Below are 19205 nucleotides of genomic sequence, written 5' to 3' on the forward strand. Positions count from 1 at the left end.
CACTGGATTTTACTCACCCTGATATCCTATTACCCATGCACATTTGCTAGTATTAAAATTCTAGAATAACCCGTATTTGGTATGGGTCCATTTTAGTGACGTAGGATGAACTGCTGAATGAATTGTGACAAAGTGCTTGTTGAAATGTTTGTATTGCCCCCAAAGAAAATATCACTTGTTTCATTATAACACAAATTGCTGGGATGTCCCTTGTCCGCTTTTCGTATTGGAATGGACTCCTGTTGTATGAGTGAGCAATTGTATTGAAGTCTGTGGGATCAATTCTCTTCTGCATCAAAGCTTGCTCTGCACAATGGAGAGGGGAGTGCCATCAGGAAACCGGAGACTAGAAAATATGGTCTCTTTGACAGTCATGCCATACTGCTACTGTATTTTGTTCAGGATATGAAACCAAGAAAATAAGTGAAGGGATTATAGCAGGTTTAATGAATTCTGCTGATCCTACAATAGAACAAATAACTTATCTTTGGGATTAAAGCTGTGTCACCAGTGGGGATGCACATGGTATGGAAACAATAGCACAGCTTGCAGATATACAACTTGTAGCGTGTCATTGGTAGAGGTGTCACATGACACAGCAAGTGTTCAGTATAAACATCAGAAGATCTAGCTATTGTAGCTGCTTCTGTGTTCCCCATTACTGTAGTATGAGGGCACTCACAATTTTTCATGTATTTATTCTCTCAATAACCTCTGGTAGGTAAGAAATGTTGTTATCCCCATTATATAGTTGGGGAAGTGAGTCACAAAGAGACTAAATGATTTGCCAAAGGTCACACAGGAAGTGTATGAAGTAAGAGGAAATTGAACTAATGACAGGACTATATTTATACTCTAATGATTTTTTTTTCCTTTTCCTTTTTTTTTAAGAAAAGAGAGGAAGAAGAGAGGCAAAGAGGTGAAGAACAGATACGACAGCAGGAGGAACTTAGAGCAAAAGAGTTGTACTTGAGCCTCAAGCAAGCTCAACAGCACAGCCAACATAATGAACATGAGGACGAGGAGTGGAAAGAACAGTGTGAGTAAACTTAATCGATGAATGAATATGAAATATGCACAAATCTTAGCTAAGCATGTGTAAAGTACCACTTGGAACCATAGAACCCACAAGAAACAGTAATGTGAGAGGGGAAGCTGCTCTTTAAACAACCATGGAAAGAAGCATTTCTTTCTAGACAGACTTGTCTTTTAAGAGATAGATTCTACATCTAGCTTTCCAAAATGCCTCAAGTAAAAAAATGCATTAGTGATTTTTCTACCTTGCGCAGTACAAAATTGCACACAATTTTGCTGCAAGCAGCCAATTTGTCCTTACGTTGCAAATTTCAGTCACTTTGCCAATTTCATGTTTCTTTCTGCAAAAGGTTGCATCATCATTCATTTTCTGCAGTGGAAGCTACCTCGTGCAGATAGCACCATAGAAAACAATTTGAATTTTTTGTAATGTCTGATGGGAAAAAAAATTCTGGCCATCTGTATTTGAACATCTTATACTAGAGGATTCAGCTTTGAATAGACAAAAGTTGTTGTTGTCTGGGTATTTATTCTAATATGGCTATTTTAAGAATTTCGTACAAGCTAGTAGGGCAAAACCCTGATGTCCTTACTCTGGCAAATTTCCATTGACTTCAAAGGATTGTTTTAAATACTAGAATAGATCTTTATGACGTTGCTATAATATCAACATTTTTCAGCTTGGTTCCTAGCCACACTGAAATCTTTTATAAATATCATCAGTGTGACTGACAAAAATTTAGAAACACAAGAGTAGCTTGTGTTCAGCTATAGCCATGTAGAGGACACAACCTATATGTGACTGTACGTACTGTATATAAGGTTCCCAGTAGTTTTGTATAAGGGCGGTCTTAACAGGTTACAGGGAATAAAATATGGTTAGCTGTCTCTGTTATATAGTAATAACTCTGAGATATACTGTTCCCCTTTAAATGTGTGACCTTCCCGTTAATGAGAAGAATTACACATTTGTATTGAGGGAAGAATGTACTTTATACCCGCTCACCTACATTGATTTGATTACTCAACACAAAAAGAGGAAGAAATATTTAGAAGGTTTGAACTCGAACAGCGACATTGAGCTAATTGTGTATAATAAAGATTAATAAAGTAAGCACTGAAAGTGACCTTTGTCTGGGTCAAAGCTAAGTGTTGTCTGAGATAATTAAGTAACTCATGAAGTAGGGAAAGCAAAGCTACAGAGGTAGTATGCTGTAGTATTGCTAATTTATATATATTAAGAGTAAAGGAAAACCAATAACAGTAAAAGAAATACCTCAAAATATGTGGTGCATTTTTTTGTTTTTTTGTTTGTAGTTTTATTCATTCACTGCAGGAGTTCTTGAAGACTGATTACCAAAGTCCTGTTTCCTGCCATTCGTGAGAGACTAAGTTATTAGGTAGAAAATTAATTTTATATTTAAAATACACTGCTGGCATTATCCAATATGGTAGCTGGCTGCCATCTATTTTGACAGAATAAATACTCTATAGATTAAATTTTCAATGAAAAAAAATTCCCTGTTAAATTATTTAAATCCAGGATTCTGCTCATTTGAAAAGGTAAAAGATATCCTTTTGTACTCCAGGTCTCTAAGGGATTTGGTGAGGAGCAGGGGAGAGAGCATTTCACTTTTGAATGAACAGGACTATTTCAGTTTACACCAACTGACAGTCTAGGGTTGCCAACTTTCTAACTGCAGAAAAGCAAACACTCTTGCCCCGCCCCTTCTCCAAGGCCCCGCCCCCACTCCATCTCCCCTCCCTTCCTTGCTTGCTGTCCCCCACCCTCGCTCACTTGCTCATTTTCACTGGGCTGGGGCAGGGGGTTGGGGGTACAGGAGGGCGTGAGGGTTCCAGCTGGGGATGCAGGCTCTGGGGTGAGGCAAGGTATTAGGGGGTTTGGGTGCAGGAGGGGGCTCCAGGCTGGGACCCAGAGGTTCAGAGTGTGGGAGGGGGCTCAGGGCTGGGGCAGAGGGTTGGGTTGCGGGCTCTGGGAGGGAGTTTGGGTGCGGGAGGGGGTTCTGAGCTGGGGAGGGGGTTGGGACACTGAAGGGGTCTTGGGGTGTGGGCTCCAGGCGACACTGACCTCAGGCAGCTCCCAGGAAGCGGAAAAATATCCCTCTGGCTCCTATGTGGAAGGGCAGCCTGGGGACTCTGCATGCCTCACCCCCGTCGGCAGGCACCACCACCCCTGCAGCTCTGATTGACTGTGGTTTCTGGCCAATGGGAGCTGTGGAGCCAGGGCTTGTGGTGGTGCCTGGGGCAGCATGCGGAGCCACCCTGGCCACCCCTCCAGCCATCTCTCCCCCTAGTAGTCAGCTGGATATGTCTGCCACTTCCCGGGAGCTGCACGGAGTCTGCCTGCCCTGCTGGTGCTGTGGCCAACCATACATTTAGTGGCCTGGTCAATGGGGCTGAGTGGAGTCGCCAGGGTCCCTTTTCAACTGGGGGTTCTGTTCGAAAACCAGATGCTTGGCAACCCTATGACAGTCTGGCCTAGAGGTTGGTATTTCAGCAGCCCACTCAGATGGTGAATACAGAAACAGGGGAAATTTCTCAGACTAGTGTCAAAAGAAAAATATTGTATATAGAAATTGGCAACAAAACAAAATACTACAAATTTTACTCTGTTGAATTTGTTCTGTTTTTAAAATAATAAAATGAATGAATGCTGCAGTATAGGGTGCTATGGTAGGAGAAGAGGGAAAATGAGGAATAGGGTAAAAAAGGAAGCAGGTTCCAGCCAGGGTTTCCAAAATGGTTCTGAACACAGGTTTTCCTAGTCTGCACTTAAATTGTGGCCAATCAACACTGCTTTGATTGCATCATTTTCTGATGCACATTGTCTGCAAGAGCTTATTTTTGTAGCACAGGCAAGTCTTTAGAGGGAGTCTAAATTAGTGTAACTTGCACTGTCTTCTCTTATCCTGAAACTGTATGCTCACAAACTTGGATGCCCTCTAGTCCTCCATAGACTCTCTTCAACTTACTTAGCATCACAGCCACATGCCAATGAGTATCTTACACCCATACCTCTCACTTCACTTCTAAGTTTGTCCCACTGGGCTTGATTTACCTCACACACCAGTTTCATGCTGGTGTAAGTCCGTTAAAGTCAATGAGGTTGCTCCTTCTGTTGTTGATAGGAAAGTCAGGTCCACTGAGTTTAAACAGGTCTAAGTTAGTGTAACTCACATGGGGAGGGCTGGAAGAGGGGAGCGTAGCAAGAAAAGTAACTAACAGGAGCATTTAGAACGCATACGTGAAAGTAGGTCTAAGGAAATCTAAAGGAGTGTAATGCCACCATGCCTTCAAATTCAAAATTTGTTCCTGAATGCCTCTCTCCACTTTTGAGATGGTTCTTTCTGTTCAGGCTTTAGGCTCCCCATTGCAACATTGTGGCAAAAGTTTACAGTATTGTTAGGCTTGCAATAACTGTGTTTGGCCTCTGTCCTAAATACTAAATAAATAAATAAGCACATGCCTACGCAAAGGAGGCACTGTCAGATGCAGCATTAGCATCTTTGCCATTCTGCACCTGCTGTTGAAGCCGCATTACGCATTAGGAGCTAGGCCAGGTTCCATCCTGTCTTATCTTCTTGAAGTCAGCCCCCTGCACTCAGCAGCAGCAGGGGTCACAGCTGAAGAGGAGCAGCAGCGCTAGTGCATCTGTTGTGGAGGGCAAATGTAGCAATGATATTGATGACACCACTAATTTATTTAGTAGATGGAATTTAGAAAGGAATGAGGATTCATCTCTCATCATCACATTATTTCTTAGCTGTTTATTGCCAAAGCAATAGGCATAGACTAAGGGTTGCTAATTTTAGTTTCTGTTCACTTCAGTTCACTTGATTGTGCCAAATAACAATAAAAGCCCTTAGAACTTCTGTAATGTCACTTTGCTATAGTTAATTGAAATACATATTTTAGTGCTTTTTAATAACTAAATATCTAGTGTGGAATATCTTGAGTAATTGCCACTGTAAAAAAATGACATTGTAAATGTCGTTATACATTTAGATTTCACATGATGGACATATGATAGGAATGTCTTGGAGAGATAGTTGTGAGTTGATACACTTATACCCTTCTATACTTGTATTAGCAGAATAGTGTATTAATGGAATAATGTGAATAAGATTAGTGGAAAAGAGTGAACCAAGAAGTCCATATTTCAGTGTGCTTGTAATGGCTAATAATAGCATGAGACTGAGAAGAAGTGGAGTTAGTCTGGGAGATGAGTATCTATCTATACATGGCCTAACTTTTTTTCTAACCATGTTAAAATCCATGTAATAGATTCTCAAAGCATTCATGATTAGTAGTATGTTCCAGTCTCTATAGTGATCTGTGCTTGTTGCAAAGTTGCAAACAAAGGGCTTGTAAAATACCACTGGAAAAATTGTTTAATACCTATAAGTGGGATTGAATACTACAAAAATATATTCGTGGAATAGATTATTTGATGGAAAACAGCAAAATTTACTGAGTACTATGTTAATCAAACACTGTTTGACCAGTTCCATTTATCTGAGAACTGAATCCATTTATTTAGAGAACACCATCGCTCCGTTTATTATCCCAACTCTAACATAGAATCATAGTATCATAGAATCATATGTGTGCCCTTGTTGCCAAGAAGGCCAATGGCATTTTGGGATGTATAAGTAGGGGCATAGCGAGCAGATCGAGGGACGTGATCGTCCCCCTCTATTCGGCATTGGTGAGGCCTCATCTGGAGTACTGTGTCCAGTTTTGGGCCCCACACTACAAGAAGGATGTGGATAAATTGGAGAGAGTCCAGCGAAGGGCAACAAAAATGATTAGGGGTCTGGAACACATGACTTATGAGGAGAGGCTGAGAGAACTGGGATTGTTTAGTCTGCAGAAGAGAAGAATGAGGGGGGATTTGATAGCTGCTTTCAACTACTTGAGAGGTGGTTCCAGAGAGGATGGTTCTAGACTATTCTCAGTGGTAGAAGAGGACAGGACAAGGAGTAATGGTCTCAATTTGCAGTGGGGGAGGTTTAGGTTGTATATTAGGAAAAACTTTTTCACTAGGAGGGTGTTGAAACACTGGAATGCGTTGCCTAGGGAGGTGGTAGAATCTCCTTCCTTAGAAGTTTTTAAGGTCAGGCTTGACAAAGCCCTGGCTGGGATGTTTTAGTTGGGGATTGGTCCTGCTTTGAGCAGGGGGTTGGACTAGATGACCTCCTGAGGTCCCTTCCAACCCTGATATTTTATGATTCTATGACTCTATGATCTCCAATGTGAACTGTATTATTAATGAGAGCGGAGTGACTACTGCAAAAAGTCTGTACATTTTTGTTTTAATTTTTAAAGGAATTTGCTTAGATTGTGTGAACACACCTTCTTTGTGTTTGCTTTCCATAAAAATTCAAGTGAACGCTTTTATTGGCAGGAATTTTTGCTAAAAGAATGATTTTTAAGCAAATAGGCTCCTATTCAGCAACGCATTTAAGCACATGCTTAATTTGAAGTATGTGCTTGAGGCTCATTGATTTCAGTGGGCCTCAGAGTGTTTTGTTGAATAGCTTTACAGCTTTAACATAAGCAGATTGTTGACCAGGAGCCATACTGCAGAATATTTATGGGAAGTCAATTTCCAACAGGGGAACAGAAACATACCATGTGACTTATACGTGCACTCAAAATGTTGAATTTTGAATTTGAATATTAAATAGTCATTATGAACTACTCATAAACAAGCTACAGACTAAGAATTATTAACGAGGGCACAGCTGAAGCAAAAGCTTTTAAAATTGGGATGCATATTCATGGCACATTTTTTTGTAGAATTCACCCTGCTCCAGCTGTGAGTCATAGTGCTTCAAAAGCACAAAATAGACCATAAAAAATGGAGAGCTCCTAATCTTTCGCAAATGATGTGACTCATTCAGTCCCAGCACTACATGAATTAATCCACATCTGTATTAAAAGATCTAGAGTTAGAATCCTGTCAGAACTGCAAAGAGGGATTTTCCTGAGTCTACATGGAAATATAAAAGGCAGTACTCTACTTTCAGTAAAAAGATAACTTTGGCATGTTTAGAAAAGTGTAGGGACTGGTAAAGTGATCCAGAATAACTAAGGCCAAATCAAATCTCAGCCCAGATTCAGAAGCTCCGCTGTTCCAAGGTCCCAGGCTGGTTGGTCTCACTCTTACAAACTGTGTAGATTAGTTTCAGAGTAGCAGCTGTGTTAGTCTGTATCTGCAAAACGAAAAGGAGGACTTGTGGCACCTTAGAGACTAACAAATTTATTAGAGCATTAGCTTTTGTGAGCAACAGCTCACTGGGTTTTCCTGGACATGACCTTTTTTTTTTTTGATCCTCTGCCCTCCGTTGGGTGGATTTTTCAAATAAGAGGAAATGTTGGGGATTTTTGCGGAGCAGATGGTGCAGCTCAGAAAAAGCCGTCTCCACATTCCGATTGGTCCTTCCCCTGCATCCACAACTGCCGGCAAAGCCAACCCATCCGCTCTGGGGGGCACTGCGAGCAGGGAGGTAAGGTGGAAGGCGGGGTGAGCGGGGCGATGAGGCGAATGTGGAGGCGAGCAGCAGGCGGACGGGGGGAGGGGGCGAAGAGGAACCCCCCTACCAGAACGTCCCCCTCCCCCTAATCAGTGTGCCCCCCCCTCAGTACCTGCCACAGATTAGATGTTTTGGGGTGTCAGGAGATGCTGGGGGGAAGGGAGAGGAGGGAGTGCGGGCGAAGTGTGCTTGGGGGAGGGGGCGGGGAAGAGGTGGAGCAGGGGTGGGAAGAGGCGGGGTGGGGCCTTGGAAGAAGGGGAGGAGTGGGGGAGCGTCCTGGGCAGAGCCAGGGGGAGTCCCCCACAGCAGATTAGAAACTCGGAGCCTATGTCCTGGTCACCACACCCCCCTAGGGGCAGCCCTGACTGCTGGATCTCACCCATCCTGGCATGGCCCGCTGCAGGGCCTCAGAGCCCGACTAGGAGGGGTGACAGGGCCAAGTCCCAACTCCCCACCCTGCGATGGGGGAGAGGCCTTCAGGGAGGACTGATTGATGGGCTGGCACTGTGTCCCTGGCCTGCGCTAGCTGTCCTGCCACTGTGACAGGAAACATGATACTGCTCCCCACCTTGAGTGTGAGGCTGCAGGTACCCCCTCCAACTCCCTCCAAATACCCCCTCCAGATTCTCCCAACTGTACCCCCTCCAAATACACCTTCCCAGTACACACATTCCCTTCCAGCTACCCAACTCCTTCCCCACCATCCCTCAGCAGTGTCCTCTGTTTGGGAACTTGAAATATGGTAATCCTAGAGCAGATTCTTCTCACTGGTCCATCACACCTGAGTTGAAGGAGAATGTGCCCTCCCTTGCTTCTGGCAATACTATAACCTAATAGGAAGGATGAGAATAGGGTGGTGAACTTGGACTCAGACTCCTGAGGTGGGGGTTTAATTCCTGGCTCAGCCACAGGTTCGTGTGTGACCTTAGCAAATCTACACTGTTGCCTCAGTTCCCAATTTGTAAAATAGGGATAATGTTTCCCTGCTTCACAGGGAAGATAGGATAACATCCATTAATAATGGAGAGGGGCTCAGGTACTATGGTGATAAGGGTCTGTCACAGCCTGGCAGGCCCTGTAAGGCAAGCTATGCTCAGCCTTACCTGTAGCTAGACAGCTATCTTCCAGCTGTGTGTGATGGAGATGTAATTATAATGTCTGAAGCCAGCTGCAGCAGATCAGACGGAGGATTATTTAAACAGAGCTCAGGCTAGGAGGAGACCCAGAAGAGACAAACAAGGGGAGTTGTCTCTCTGGGAAGGGCCTGGGGAGGGTAGGCTGGAAGAGTCACAGAAGGAGCCAGCTGGCTTTGGCATGGGGGCTGAGAGAGGGCCTGTAAGTAGCAGGAAGATCCCTAAGGGAAGCTGCCAGAGTCCCCAAGGAGGGGAGGCAGTAGGGAAAACCTGCTGGGAGAAAGCTGCATCCGAGAAGCTCTGTAGGGCTCAGGAGTAGGGGCTAAAAAGCAGAGGGCTTCATGCAGTCCAAGAAGGGTGGACTAATTTTTGGTTTAGATATTTATTTGGATGTACAGTTGGGCATTTTGTTACCTTGGAAGGGATCTGGGCTGCCTGTTTCTCAGCTGGAAGGCTGAATGGTGTATGAAGACAGATGGCCTGCGGGGGTACTGGAGGAGAAAAGCCCTGCACAAATTGCACCATAACACAATGGGGTGCACTGATGGTGTGTGTGCATCTTCACAGGGCCAGGTGAATACTTAGAGAGAGGCCAACCTATGCTCGTGATTCATAGATTGTAAGGCCAGAAGAGATCCTTTAGTCTGACCTTGGATGATTTTATGCCCAGTGGCAGTGAGGTGTTAAAAATACACGACCTGTAGCACAGAGTATCTTCAGGCAGTCAAACAGGAAAAATAATTCATTCATACAATGAATAATACCAGACGTCCAAGCTCCTTCTGCCTTCTTATCGACAGGGTAGGAGATGGAAGGCTACAATGTGTTCTGAAAAATAACAAGTAGTGCAGAGATTGTAGCTGCTGCCTGTATAGGCACTCAGCATGACAATATCTGTGCTGGTCTTGACCTCAGCATCAGCATAAAGAGCTGGAGAAGAGACATAGTGAGGTAGGGCACTGAGAATAAGGATTTAGTTACCCAGCCTTATGGCAAGGACAAGGAAACAAGAAGTATTAGAGATACAGGGCCAAATGCACCCTTATGCTTCCATGAGTTGCATTCTGAGTGCACAGAAAGGCACAGCAAGATGAGGACCAACCGCATGACTTGCATGATCCTGCTGACTGCCTTGAGTGAGCTAGCTATGGAGAGGGGACCATGGATGGCCTCTCCCCACCCTTTCATTTCCCCTCACCGGCCCTGGGTATTCCAGGAATAAATTTAATGCCACTGACCTTGGATCGTTAACTCCTATGAGTTCCCACTCCCCCTCGGTGGATTCCCTAGAGGGAGGTCAGTGGAAGCTGGGGACAACATGACAGCACAACTCCTGCAGCCATTATAAAAATATAGAGCCTCCGTCAGCTTTTTCAGGGACCTGTGGGTGTTGGGAGGCTTAAATCCTGTCTTACTCTGAGAAGTGAGACAGGGAAAACTGTGCTCTTTTCTTACTGACAGAATGTTCAGTAAGAGGCCCTGCAAGTCCATATGTATTATTGTATGGTTTTTCTGTTACTTCTGTAAAGGAATCTGTAGTGAGGACAATTGTAAAACGCAAAAAGACACAATTCAGCCCAGGTATCACTATGTATATATGTGATAAAATATAAGAGGGAGGAAGGGTTGTTAGTCAGAGACCAAAGTTACTCTGGAAAAGACTTGCGAATGTTAATGTTACACCGTTCCTAAGAATGCCACTCTTCATACACAGGGCGACTCCCTACATGGTAAAAGTGTCACAATATCTTTATATTGAACAGGAAAATGTAGTTTAGGTTACTGGCCCCTACCAATACACAAGCATTAACCAAAGCACGGATTGTAGACACCTAACCATGTCTCTGTTGAAGTACTTGTCGATGGCTGAGTGAAATGGAGCATGTAGGTGCTTTTGCTTTTTTTTCTTGCCATTCTCCCCCTTCTTAGATATAGGCAGGTTATCCAGGGAAGTCCAATATATCTATACCAGTGGATCCTAGAGAACTCAAGATTCTTTACTGTATTCAGAACTCTGGTTCTGGCTGTGATACAGCTGTGACAAATGATGACTGTTCTCTAACATTATTTACTTACCATGCAGCATTGCACTTAAGACTTATCTTCATTGCTGCTGATGGCATTGTTACAAAGACAATGACCATATTTAGAGCAACCAGGGTTTTGTGCCTCATATTCTTAAAGATAAAACAGAAAATCTTTCCAAGTAATACCATTGACCCACTCAAATTACATATAAGAATCACTTCACCTGTAAGGTGAACAGTGAAAACTGTTTCTCTGTTTTCCATAGTATGCAGTAGTTCAGTACTCCACCCAGCTGAAAATTCAGGGTGAATTTTTAGATAGACCCAACGTATCTACCCAAACTGTAATTCTACCAAGTGTATAGATAAAAACACCAAACTGAAACTGGATTCTTTTTCTTGGATCACTTATTAAATCCAATCTCTCTATTTGCTTCCACTCTAGCACACCCCTTAGCCTTTGATGTTACTAAAGCTCCAAAGTTTGTGGACATTTGTTAGTCCCTTGTTTGCTTATAGATTTTCTTGTAAGGTCTGCTCTTTCTTTTATTATTTCCTGGCTCAACTGAGTGTTTCCATAATTCACATAAATCAATATATACTTATGCTTATTTCACCTCAAGAGTGAAAACCAGAAGCATACAAGCAGCCTCATGAAATGTGGCTGTCTAGCAGAATACCTGCATGCATGCATTGCCAGTCACAGGTATCACTGAGGAGGGAGAGAGGCAGTGTATGTGGTGCATACACAACTATGTACTACACATTCAGAGCCTTCCTTGCTTTTCAAAAATCTTGTATTCACTAAGAACTGCACAGTGAGTATTCATTTATCAACTCACTTTTTTTTTAGTGCCTCGAGCCCCATTTTGATGTTTTTTGAGACATAAATATCTTTAGGCAGGCAAATTATTCCAGTACAAAACAAACCCTTAACATCCAGCAAAACAAATATTGAAGAATCAAGCTATTGCCTCCAGTAGCAATTATCAATCCTGCCATGAGTACCCTGGCTTAGAAGAGGGCTCTTGGAGTTAGAACAAATATATGTATACTGTGCATTGCAGTGGCAGAAAGGGTATTGCTCCTCTATTCTTTTGATGGGAGAACACTTTTTCTTAAGAGTAAGTGAACGATATATTGCGGACAATAGGACTAGCACCCACTGAAAAGTACTATGAGAGAAAGGAAAGGAGTACTTGTGGCACCTTAGAGACTAACAAATTTATTTGAGCATAAGCTTTCGTGGGCTACTTATGCTCAAATAAATTTGTTTGTCTCTAAGGTGCCACAAGTACTCCTTTCCTTTTTGCGAATACAGACTAACACGGCTGCTACTCTGAAACCTATGAGAGAAAGGTGTGATAAGAATAAAAATATTTAGATTTATAGTGGACACAGTTAATATCCTCTATTGTTAAGGTAACAAAAACATTTCCATTATACCCTTTTGTTTCTAGGCTCTCATAATTTTTGGAAACATTCTCATCTTGGGCAGGTAACTGATTTAACCTCACGCTAGTGATGGTGGTAATAGCTTCTGCTTTATGGGACTATCCCAGTAGTTGAATGGTGATGAAACAGCTGTGAAATTCTTAACTCTGACCTTTTTGAATACACAAATTCGAAATGAAGAGTGCCTAGGAGGCTCCACTCATGGATGTCTCACCTCTGGTGGCTCAGTCAAGGATAGCAGCCTCATCATTCCAGATTATGGATATGCCTATTTTATATGCTAGTGCGGCCCACCTTTTTTTTCAGTGAAAAATGCAGATTCAGCAACACTAAATCATTTTGTGAACTTGTCGGTTGTGCTGAGTTGTTCATTTTGAGGGAGACGATCAGAAAGAATCTAAACGTTTAGACATTTTCAAAATGAAACATTTCAGTTTTTTATCTGAGACAAACTTTTGTTTCAAAATGTCCATATTGTTTTAAAATTCACAACCTATTAAAATGGTAGACATTGAAGCCAAAAGTTTAGATTTTGCTGAAACGAAACACTTTATTCAACCTGGAAATGAATTTTTTTTTACTTCAAAATTGCCACTGAATTAAAAAAATCTGTTGTTCATCCTGCTCTGGTTACATGTCCCCTCTGTGACAATCCACAGAGAATAGGACTCTGTTAGCGTATGTCTATACTGCCTGCAAAGCCCAGGTCTGACTCCAGTTTGAGCACAACCTCTCTGTCTGTCCTCACGTAAATCAGTCTGACCCAGATCAATAAGCACTCAGAACCCAGGTCCTAGGGCCCTGCTCACGGGTGGTGGGTCAGAACCTGAGTCCCACTGAAACTGTGGTCCAAGCCCTGTCATTTTGCAGTGTGAGTGCAGATCAAGCTGCTAGACCCAGGTCAGAAGGTCTGCATAGTGCAATATGGATGCAATAGGATGGCTATGAGACCCGGGTCCAGCAATAGTAAATCAAGTTTTACAATGTTGGGTGGATGCTCAGGCGTAGGCTTGGAAATACCAAGTCCACAAGCCCAGGTGCCACAGATCCGGGTGTACAATGCAGTGTAGACATACCCTTACAATCCCTACTACAGAGCTTGGTTCTTGAGTTGTTGAGACTCACATTTTATACTGCTTTTCCAAAGCACAAGGTGCCCAATGTCCATTCTGTCACTTTTAACCCATTTTCTATTTTTAAAAAGTGGGGTGGGGGAGTGCGACAGAGGAAAAACAGCCAAACAAAAACCCCACAATTGGAAGCATTCTTTATTCCAAATTTAGTTTTTATCACCAAGTGTGTTGAAAGTGACTGGCAGCTGGGACTCACACAGATGGTGAAAGGGCAGCGTAGCACTTGGGGCTGGAGAAGTGATCAAAGTAGCCCAGGGAACTTATTTTAAAAAAGAAAAATATTAATATACTCAAAACGGTAGGGAAAGGGTGTTCATAAACTTTAGCCTAGTGTTCTTGGTGATCCTTCTCCTAAGAACTGTTTTCCATAGTGGAAAGATACCCTGCATATATCCAAGAAATTATTTTTATATTCTTCTAAGGAATATTTTAATTTAAGGAGCCGTAATCTAAGAGCATTAGTTCTCACAGTATGCTGTTGAGCTCTGATCCAACAAAGCACTTAATCGTGTGTTTAACCAGGTGAATAATCCCATTGAATCCAGCTGGATTCAATAAGCATGTGCTTCAGTGTTTTGCTTTGAATAAGCATGTGCTTCAGTGTTTTGCTTGAACAGGGCATTGGTGGCTGAAGTCATGAAGCCAAAGACTGAGTGTCTCATAATGCAGCCCAAGCAGGCATCAAATGCATGCCCTGTAATGGTTTATTGCTATTAACCTGTATTCTACCCATTCTCAAAAGAAGTGAGATTGGACCACTTGTGTCTCAGTGTCCAAGTCTGGCAAGCTTTCCCCAACTGTGGGTCCATACCTGATGCCTCAGAGGCATGCATCCCTATGACATGCTGTGACAAAGTGGGGTTTTATTCATCTTTTTATGTTTGTTGCATGTGAGTCTTACTGTCCTATATTAATACTGTGTGTACCTCCATTTCCCGGTGTACTGCACCAATATTTTGGTGGTGGGAATTGGGTCTGTGATTTTTTGCTGAGGCACTTGGGGCAGGTGAGGTTGCCCAGCTGTCCGCACCTATGTAACCTGAGACCCAGGAGGGAGGCGCGACCAGGTGACACCTTTTGCCTGGGAAGCAGGACAAAGAGAAGGAGGAGGAGCAACGGGGTCGGGGGGTGTCGGAGGTCGGATCGCTGTTAGCTTGGCAGTCTGCTTGTGGAGGGGACTGGAAGAGGGGGAGTCTAGGCTGTCTGGCCCAGGAGTCCCCAAGATGGACTTGGCTGAAAGTCACTGATTGCTGTGATAGCAAGCTCTGTTCTATGCTATGTTCCTGTCAACTAATAAACCCGTCTGTTTTACACGCTGGCTGAGAGTCACTACTGGCTGAGGTGTTGGGGTGCAGGACCCTCTGGCTTCTCCAGTAGTCCCACCTGGGCAGACTTGCTGCGGGAAGCACACGGTGTGGAAGGGGATGCTGAATGCTCCGAGGTCAGACCCAGGAAGGTCAAAGTTGTGTAAGGTTATTGCTCTGGAGACAGTATGCTCAGAGAGATGAGGCATGCTACACCAGAGTCCTGACTGGCTTTGTATGGAGTAGTTCCAGAGAATTGGCCCGGTGATTCTGTGACACATGCCTAATATACTATGTAGTTTTGGAATTAAGAGCATTAATTCCGCCCAGCCCTGGCGGTGGTGAATTTAAGACCTGAAATAAGAGTTTAGATTTCCTTTATCTTACATAACTGCAAAGGACATTAGCCAAATCATTATTCAATCCTTTGATGGCATTTTGTGTGTTGGAATCTGAATATTTTTAAAATCAGGTAATAGAGAGGAATGAATGTAGATAATTGTTCTATAAAGAAAAGGGTAAAGAGCCATATATATATGTCTAAAACACAAATGACTCTTTCTTCCCCACCCAGTGCGCCGCTCAAAGGCTGCAGATGAGGAAAGGAGCCACAAAGCACGCAGGGCCCGGGATGAATATCGACGGCAATCCTTACGAGCCATCCAGAAAGGAAAAGTGGCTGGCTTGAGTAACCTGTTCAAGGGGACCAGCCTGAATAATGAACCAGTGATAAAGCTGAATAGCAACAATCCTAGCCCACTAATGACGCTCACTACACCAGCCAGGTTCGTTCTTATTGTAGGTGGCTCAAAAAATTGATCCTCCATTCATGTGCTTTCCACCTCCATTTTAATAAGTGCTTCTTTTATTTTATTTTTTATTTTATTTTGTTTTATTTGAGATTCTCTACAGTGTTGCTCTTGACCCTGAATAGAAAGGGGATGTTTTAAAAAGATCAATATGCACTGAGTGCATAATGTCAATTAAATGGTGTTTGTTTTTAAAAGGACCTTGTAGCATCTACAGAAAGATGGGTCTTTAAAAAGTCAATGATTTGATACGAATGCAAGGCTGGGATAGAGAATCAAACAAATTCTCAAGCAAATCTTAGTCCTGCAGCCTAGAAATAACTGCTGCTCAAGAGCTCTTTGACACATTTTACAGAGGTGACAACTCCTAATTTCAGTAGTTTTGAGTTTTCTTATGGCAAAATCAAGGGTCTTCTGAGTTTTTTACCTATTGATCCTTCATCTTTCTCTTTCGTAAACCACGTGGATTCCAGAAGTGAAAAACAATCCAACACTGCATCCCATCTGCTCTGAAATTTATCAATTGCTCCTTGTGGGTTTATATGTTGCCATCTGACATTATTAATTAGGCTTGGTAAGATGAACAAGATAACGTGAACTGGGCAAGGTGGTAAAGTAAAAAAAATGTACATTCAGGGAAGAAAGAGTAATTCAACTTTTATTTTCCTTTTTACTGCCAAGTCTTGCAATTACCAGTCAATGTGCTTATGATGTCTGGCAGCCCAGCAGCACCAAAAGGACTTCAGTCCCTTCCTGCTTGGGGTTTATGTTCTGTTTTGACAAGCAATCTCTTTGTCTTGTTTATGTGAGATATGGAAACTCACTGCAGATGGGTTGTTGAAATTCCCAGTTTGAGGAATCAAAATTGTTCTGTCTGAAATGTGGTGGGATTGCTACACTTGCAATCAAGCCTCTTGTCAAAACAATCTTCTCATTATTTTTATTTTCTCAAACCACTTACATCAAAGTGTCTTCTCTGAAATAAAGTAATAAACACACTAATAAAGATAGTAAATTTTGAAAACTAGTGGCTATAGAATCATAGAATACCAGGGTTGGAAGGGACCTCAGGAGGTCATCTAGTCCAACCCCCTGCTCAGAGCAGGACCAATCCCCAATTAAATCATCCCAGCCAGGGCTTTGTCAAGCCTGACTTTAAAAGCTTCTAAGGAAGGAGATTCTACCACCTCCCTAGGCAACGCATTCCAGTGTTTCACCACCCTCCTAGTGAAAAAGTTTTTCCTAATATACAACCTAAACCTCCCCCACTGCAAATTGAGACGATTACTCCTTGTCCTGTCCTCATCTACCACTGAGAATAGTCTAGAACCATCCTCTCTGGAACCACCTCTCAGGTAGTTGAAAGCAGCTATCAAATCCCCCCTCATTCTTCTCTTCTGCAGACTAAACAATCCCAGTTCTCTCAGCCTCTCCTCATAAGTCATGTGTTCCAGACCCCTAATCATTTTTGTTGCCCTTCGCTGGACTCTCTCCAATTTATCCACATCCTTCTTGTAGTGTGGGGCCCAAAACTGGACACAGTACTCCAGATGAGGCCTCACCAATGTAGAATAGAGGGGGATGATCACGTCCCTCGATCTGCTCGCTATGCCCCTACTTATACATCCCAAAATGCCATTGGCCTTCTTGGCAACAAGGGCACACTGCTGACTCATATCCAGCTTCTCGTCCACTGTCACCCCTAGGTCCTTTTCCGCAGAATTGCTGCCTAGCCATTCGGTCCCTAGTCTGTAGCTGTGCATTGGGTTCTTCTGTCCTAAGTGCAGGACCCTGCACTTATCCTTATTGAACCTCATCAGATTTCTTTTGGCCCAATCCTCCAATTTGTCAGGTCCCTCTGTATCCTATCCCTGCCCTCCAGCGTATCTACCACTCCTCCCAGTTTAGTATCATCCGCAAATTTGCTGAGAGTGCAATCCACACCATCCTCCAGATCATTTATGAAGATATTGAACAAAACCGGCCCCAGGACCGACCCCTGGGGCACTCCACTTGGCACCGGCTGCCAACTAGACATGGAGCCATTGATCACTACCCGTTGAGCCCGACAATCTAGCCAACTTTCTACCCACCTTATAGTGCATTCATCCAGCCCATACTTCTTTAACTTGCTGACAAGAATACTGTGGGAGACCGTGTCAAAAGCTTTGCTAAAGTCAAGAAACAATACATGCACTGCTTTCCCTTCATCCACAGAACCAGTAATCTCATCATAGAAGGCGATTAGATTAGTCAGGCATGACCTTCCCTTGGTGAATCCATGCTGACTGTTCCTGATCACTTTCCTCTCATGTGAGTGCTTCAGGATTGATTCTTTGAGGACCTGCTCCATGATTTTTCCGGGGACTGAGGTGAGGCTGACTGGCCTGTAGTTCCCAGGATCCTCTTTCTTCCCTTTTTTAAAGATTGGCACTACATTAGCCTTTTACCAGTCATCCGGGACTTCCCCCGTTCGCCACGAGTTTTCAAAGATAATGGCCAATGGCTCTGCAATCACAGCCGCCAATTCCTTTAGCACTCTCGGATGCAACTCGTCCGGCCCCATGGACTTGTGCATGTCCAGCTTTTCTAAATAGTCCCTAACCACCTCTTTCTTCACAGAGGGCTGGCCATCTATTCCCCATGTTGTGATGCCCAGCGCAGCAGTCTGGGAGCTGACCTTGTTAGTGAAGACAGAGGCAAAAAAAGCATTGAGTACATTAGCTTTTTCCACATCCTCTGTCACTAGGTTGCCTCCCTCATTCATTAAGGGGCCCACACTTTCCTTTATAATTCAGCCTGAAGTTCTCAGCTTTCTAAATGGAATTATTTACTACAGAACTGGGTGTTTTTTGGTGTGAATTACTTACAAGTAGGGCTGAGAAGACCTGAAATAAGTTTGTATCCTTATCCAGCCCTTGTCCAAAGGTGTTTATCCATCTCCAAGTCGCATCTATGTTTAAAAATCGGTATTGTTTGTTTTTCGTATCTTTTAAGGTATCTTTTTGTCATTGTGTATGACTAGATTGTGACTCAGACTATATACCTGCTGAAGGGAATCAGGGGAGTAAGAACTCTCCTTAAACCCTTGTACAGGACACCCAGATCTTGGATCTGCATGCTTAGGAATAACAGCTACTTTGTACGTGTGTACTCCCCATATGGGGGGCAGGTGGGTGAGCAGAGAGAGAGAAGGGGCAGAGTCAAAGTATTGCTCCTCCAGTGAGGTGGCCAGTTCAGCTAAGCAGGCATGTGGTGTGTTCTAATCTGCTGCTGGTGTGGGACATCAGTAGATTACTGCTTTTTGGAGCAGGAGAAAGGGGGTTAGCACAGTATCTCTAGAGGGGTGAGTGTGAGTCACAGTGCTTCCAGAGGTTAATCCTGGGCTGGTGCAAATTTGTGCACTGCCTCTTCAGTTCAGGGCTACCTAAAGTCACAGTGAAATGATGTTATTTCTCTCTGTGATCTCTATTTCTTTCGCCTTCTATATTCTTTGAAAAGCTTGTCTCGGTTTTTATTTCCTCCCCTCGTCCTTCTTTCCTGTCTATTTTTCCCTGCTGATTTTCTCTGTGTGTTGAAGCGTTTTGTTCCTTTTACTAATCATCGTTTGTCTCTATCTGTGTGGTTGTTTTTTTTTTCCTTCTGCCCCTACCATGCTTACTTTGTCTACTGTAGTTGTGTAGAAATCGACTGGGACAAATTTCATGATTTGGCCCTAGGTAGAAAATTGCTATAAAACCAGCCCTTTT

At 43.3% G+C, this 19205-nt stretch overlaps 1 protein-coding gene across 2 annotated transcripts in view; it reads left to right on the forward strand.

Annotated features, from left to right (window-relative positions):
- The window catches only part of SH2D4B (SH2 domain containing 4B), a 105649-nt gene that overhangs the window by 43418 nt on the left and 43026 nt on the right, over nucleotides 1–19205 (forward strand). For both annotated transcript variants that reach the window (XM_077822633.1, XM_077822631.1), the window contains 5 exons: nucleotides 892–1039; nucleotides 15222–15373; nucleotides 16313–16328; nucleotides 16531–16538; nucleotides 18831–18871. In XM_077822633.1, coding sequence (XP_077678759.1) covers nucleotides 892–1039; nucleotides 15222–15373; nucleotides 16313–16328; nucleotides 16531–16538; nucleotides 18831–18871 — 365 coding nt within the window. The remainder of the gene's footprint in view (nucleotides 1–891; nucleotides 1040–15221; nucleotides 15374–16312; nucleotides 16329–16530; nucleotides 16539–18830; nucleotides 18872–19205) is intronic.

This window comes from Eretmochelys imbricata, chromosome 7 (genome assembly GCF_965152235.1).
Source record: "Eretmochelys imbricata isolate rEreImb1 chromosome 7, rEreImb1.hap1, whole genome shotgun sequence".
Classification (NCBI taxonomy): domain Eukaryota; kingdom Metazoa; phylum Chordata; order Testudines; family Cheloniidae; genus Eretmochelys; species Eretmochelys imbricata.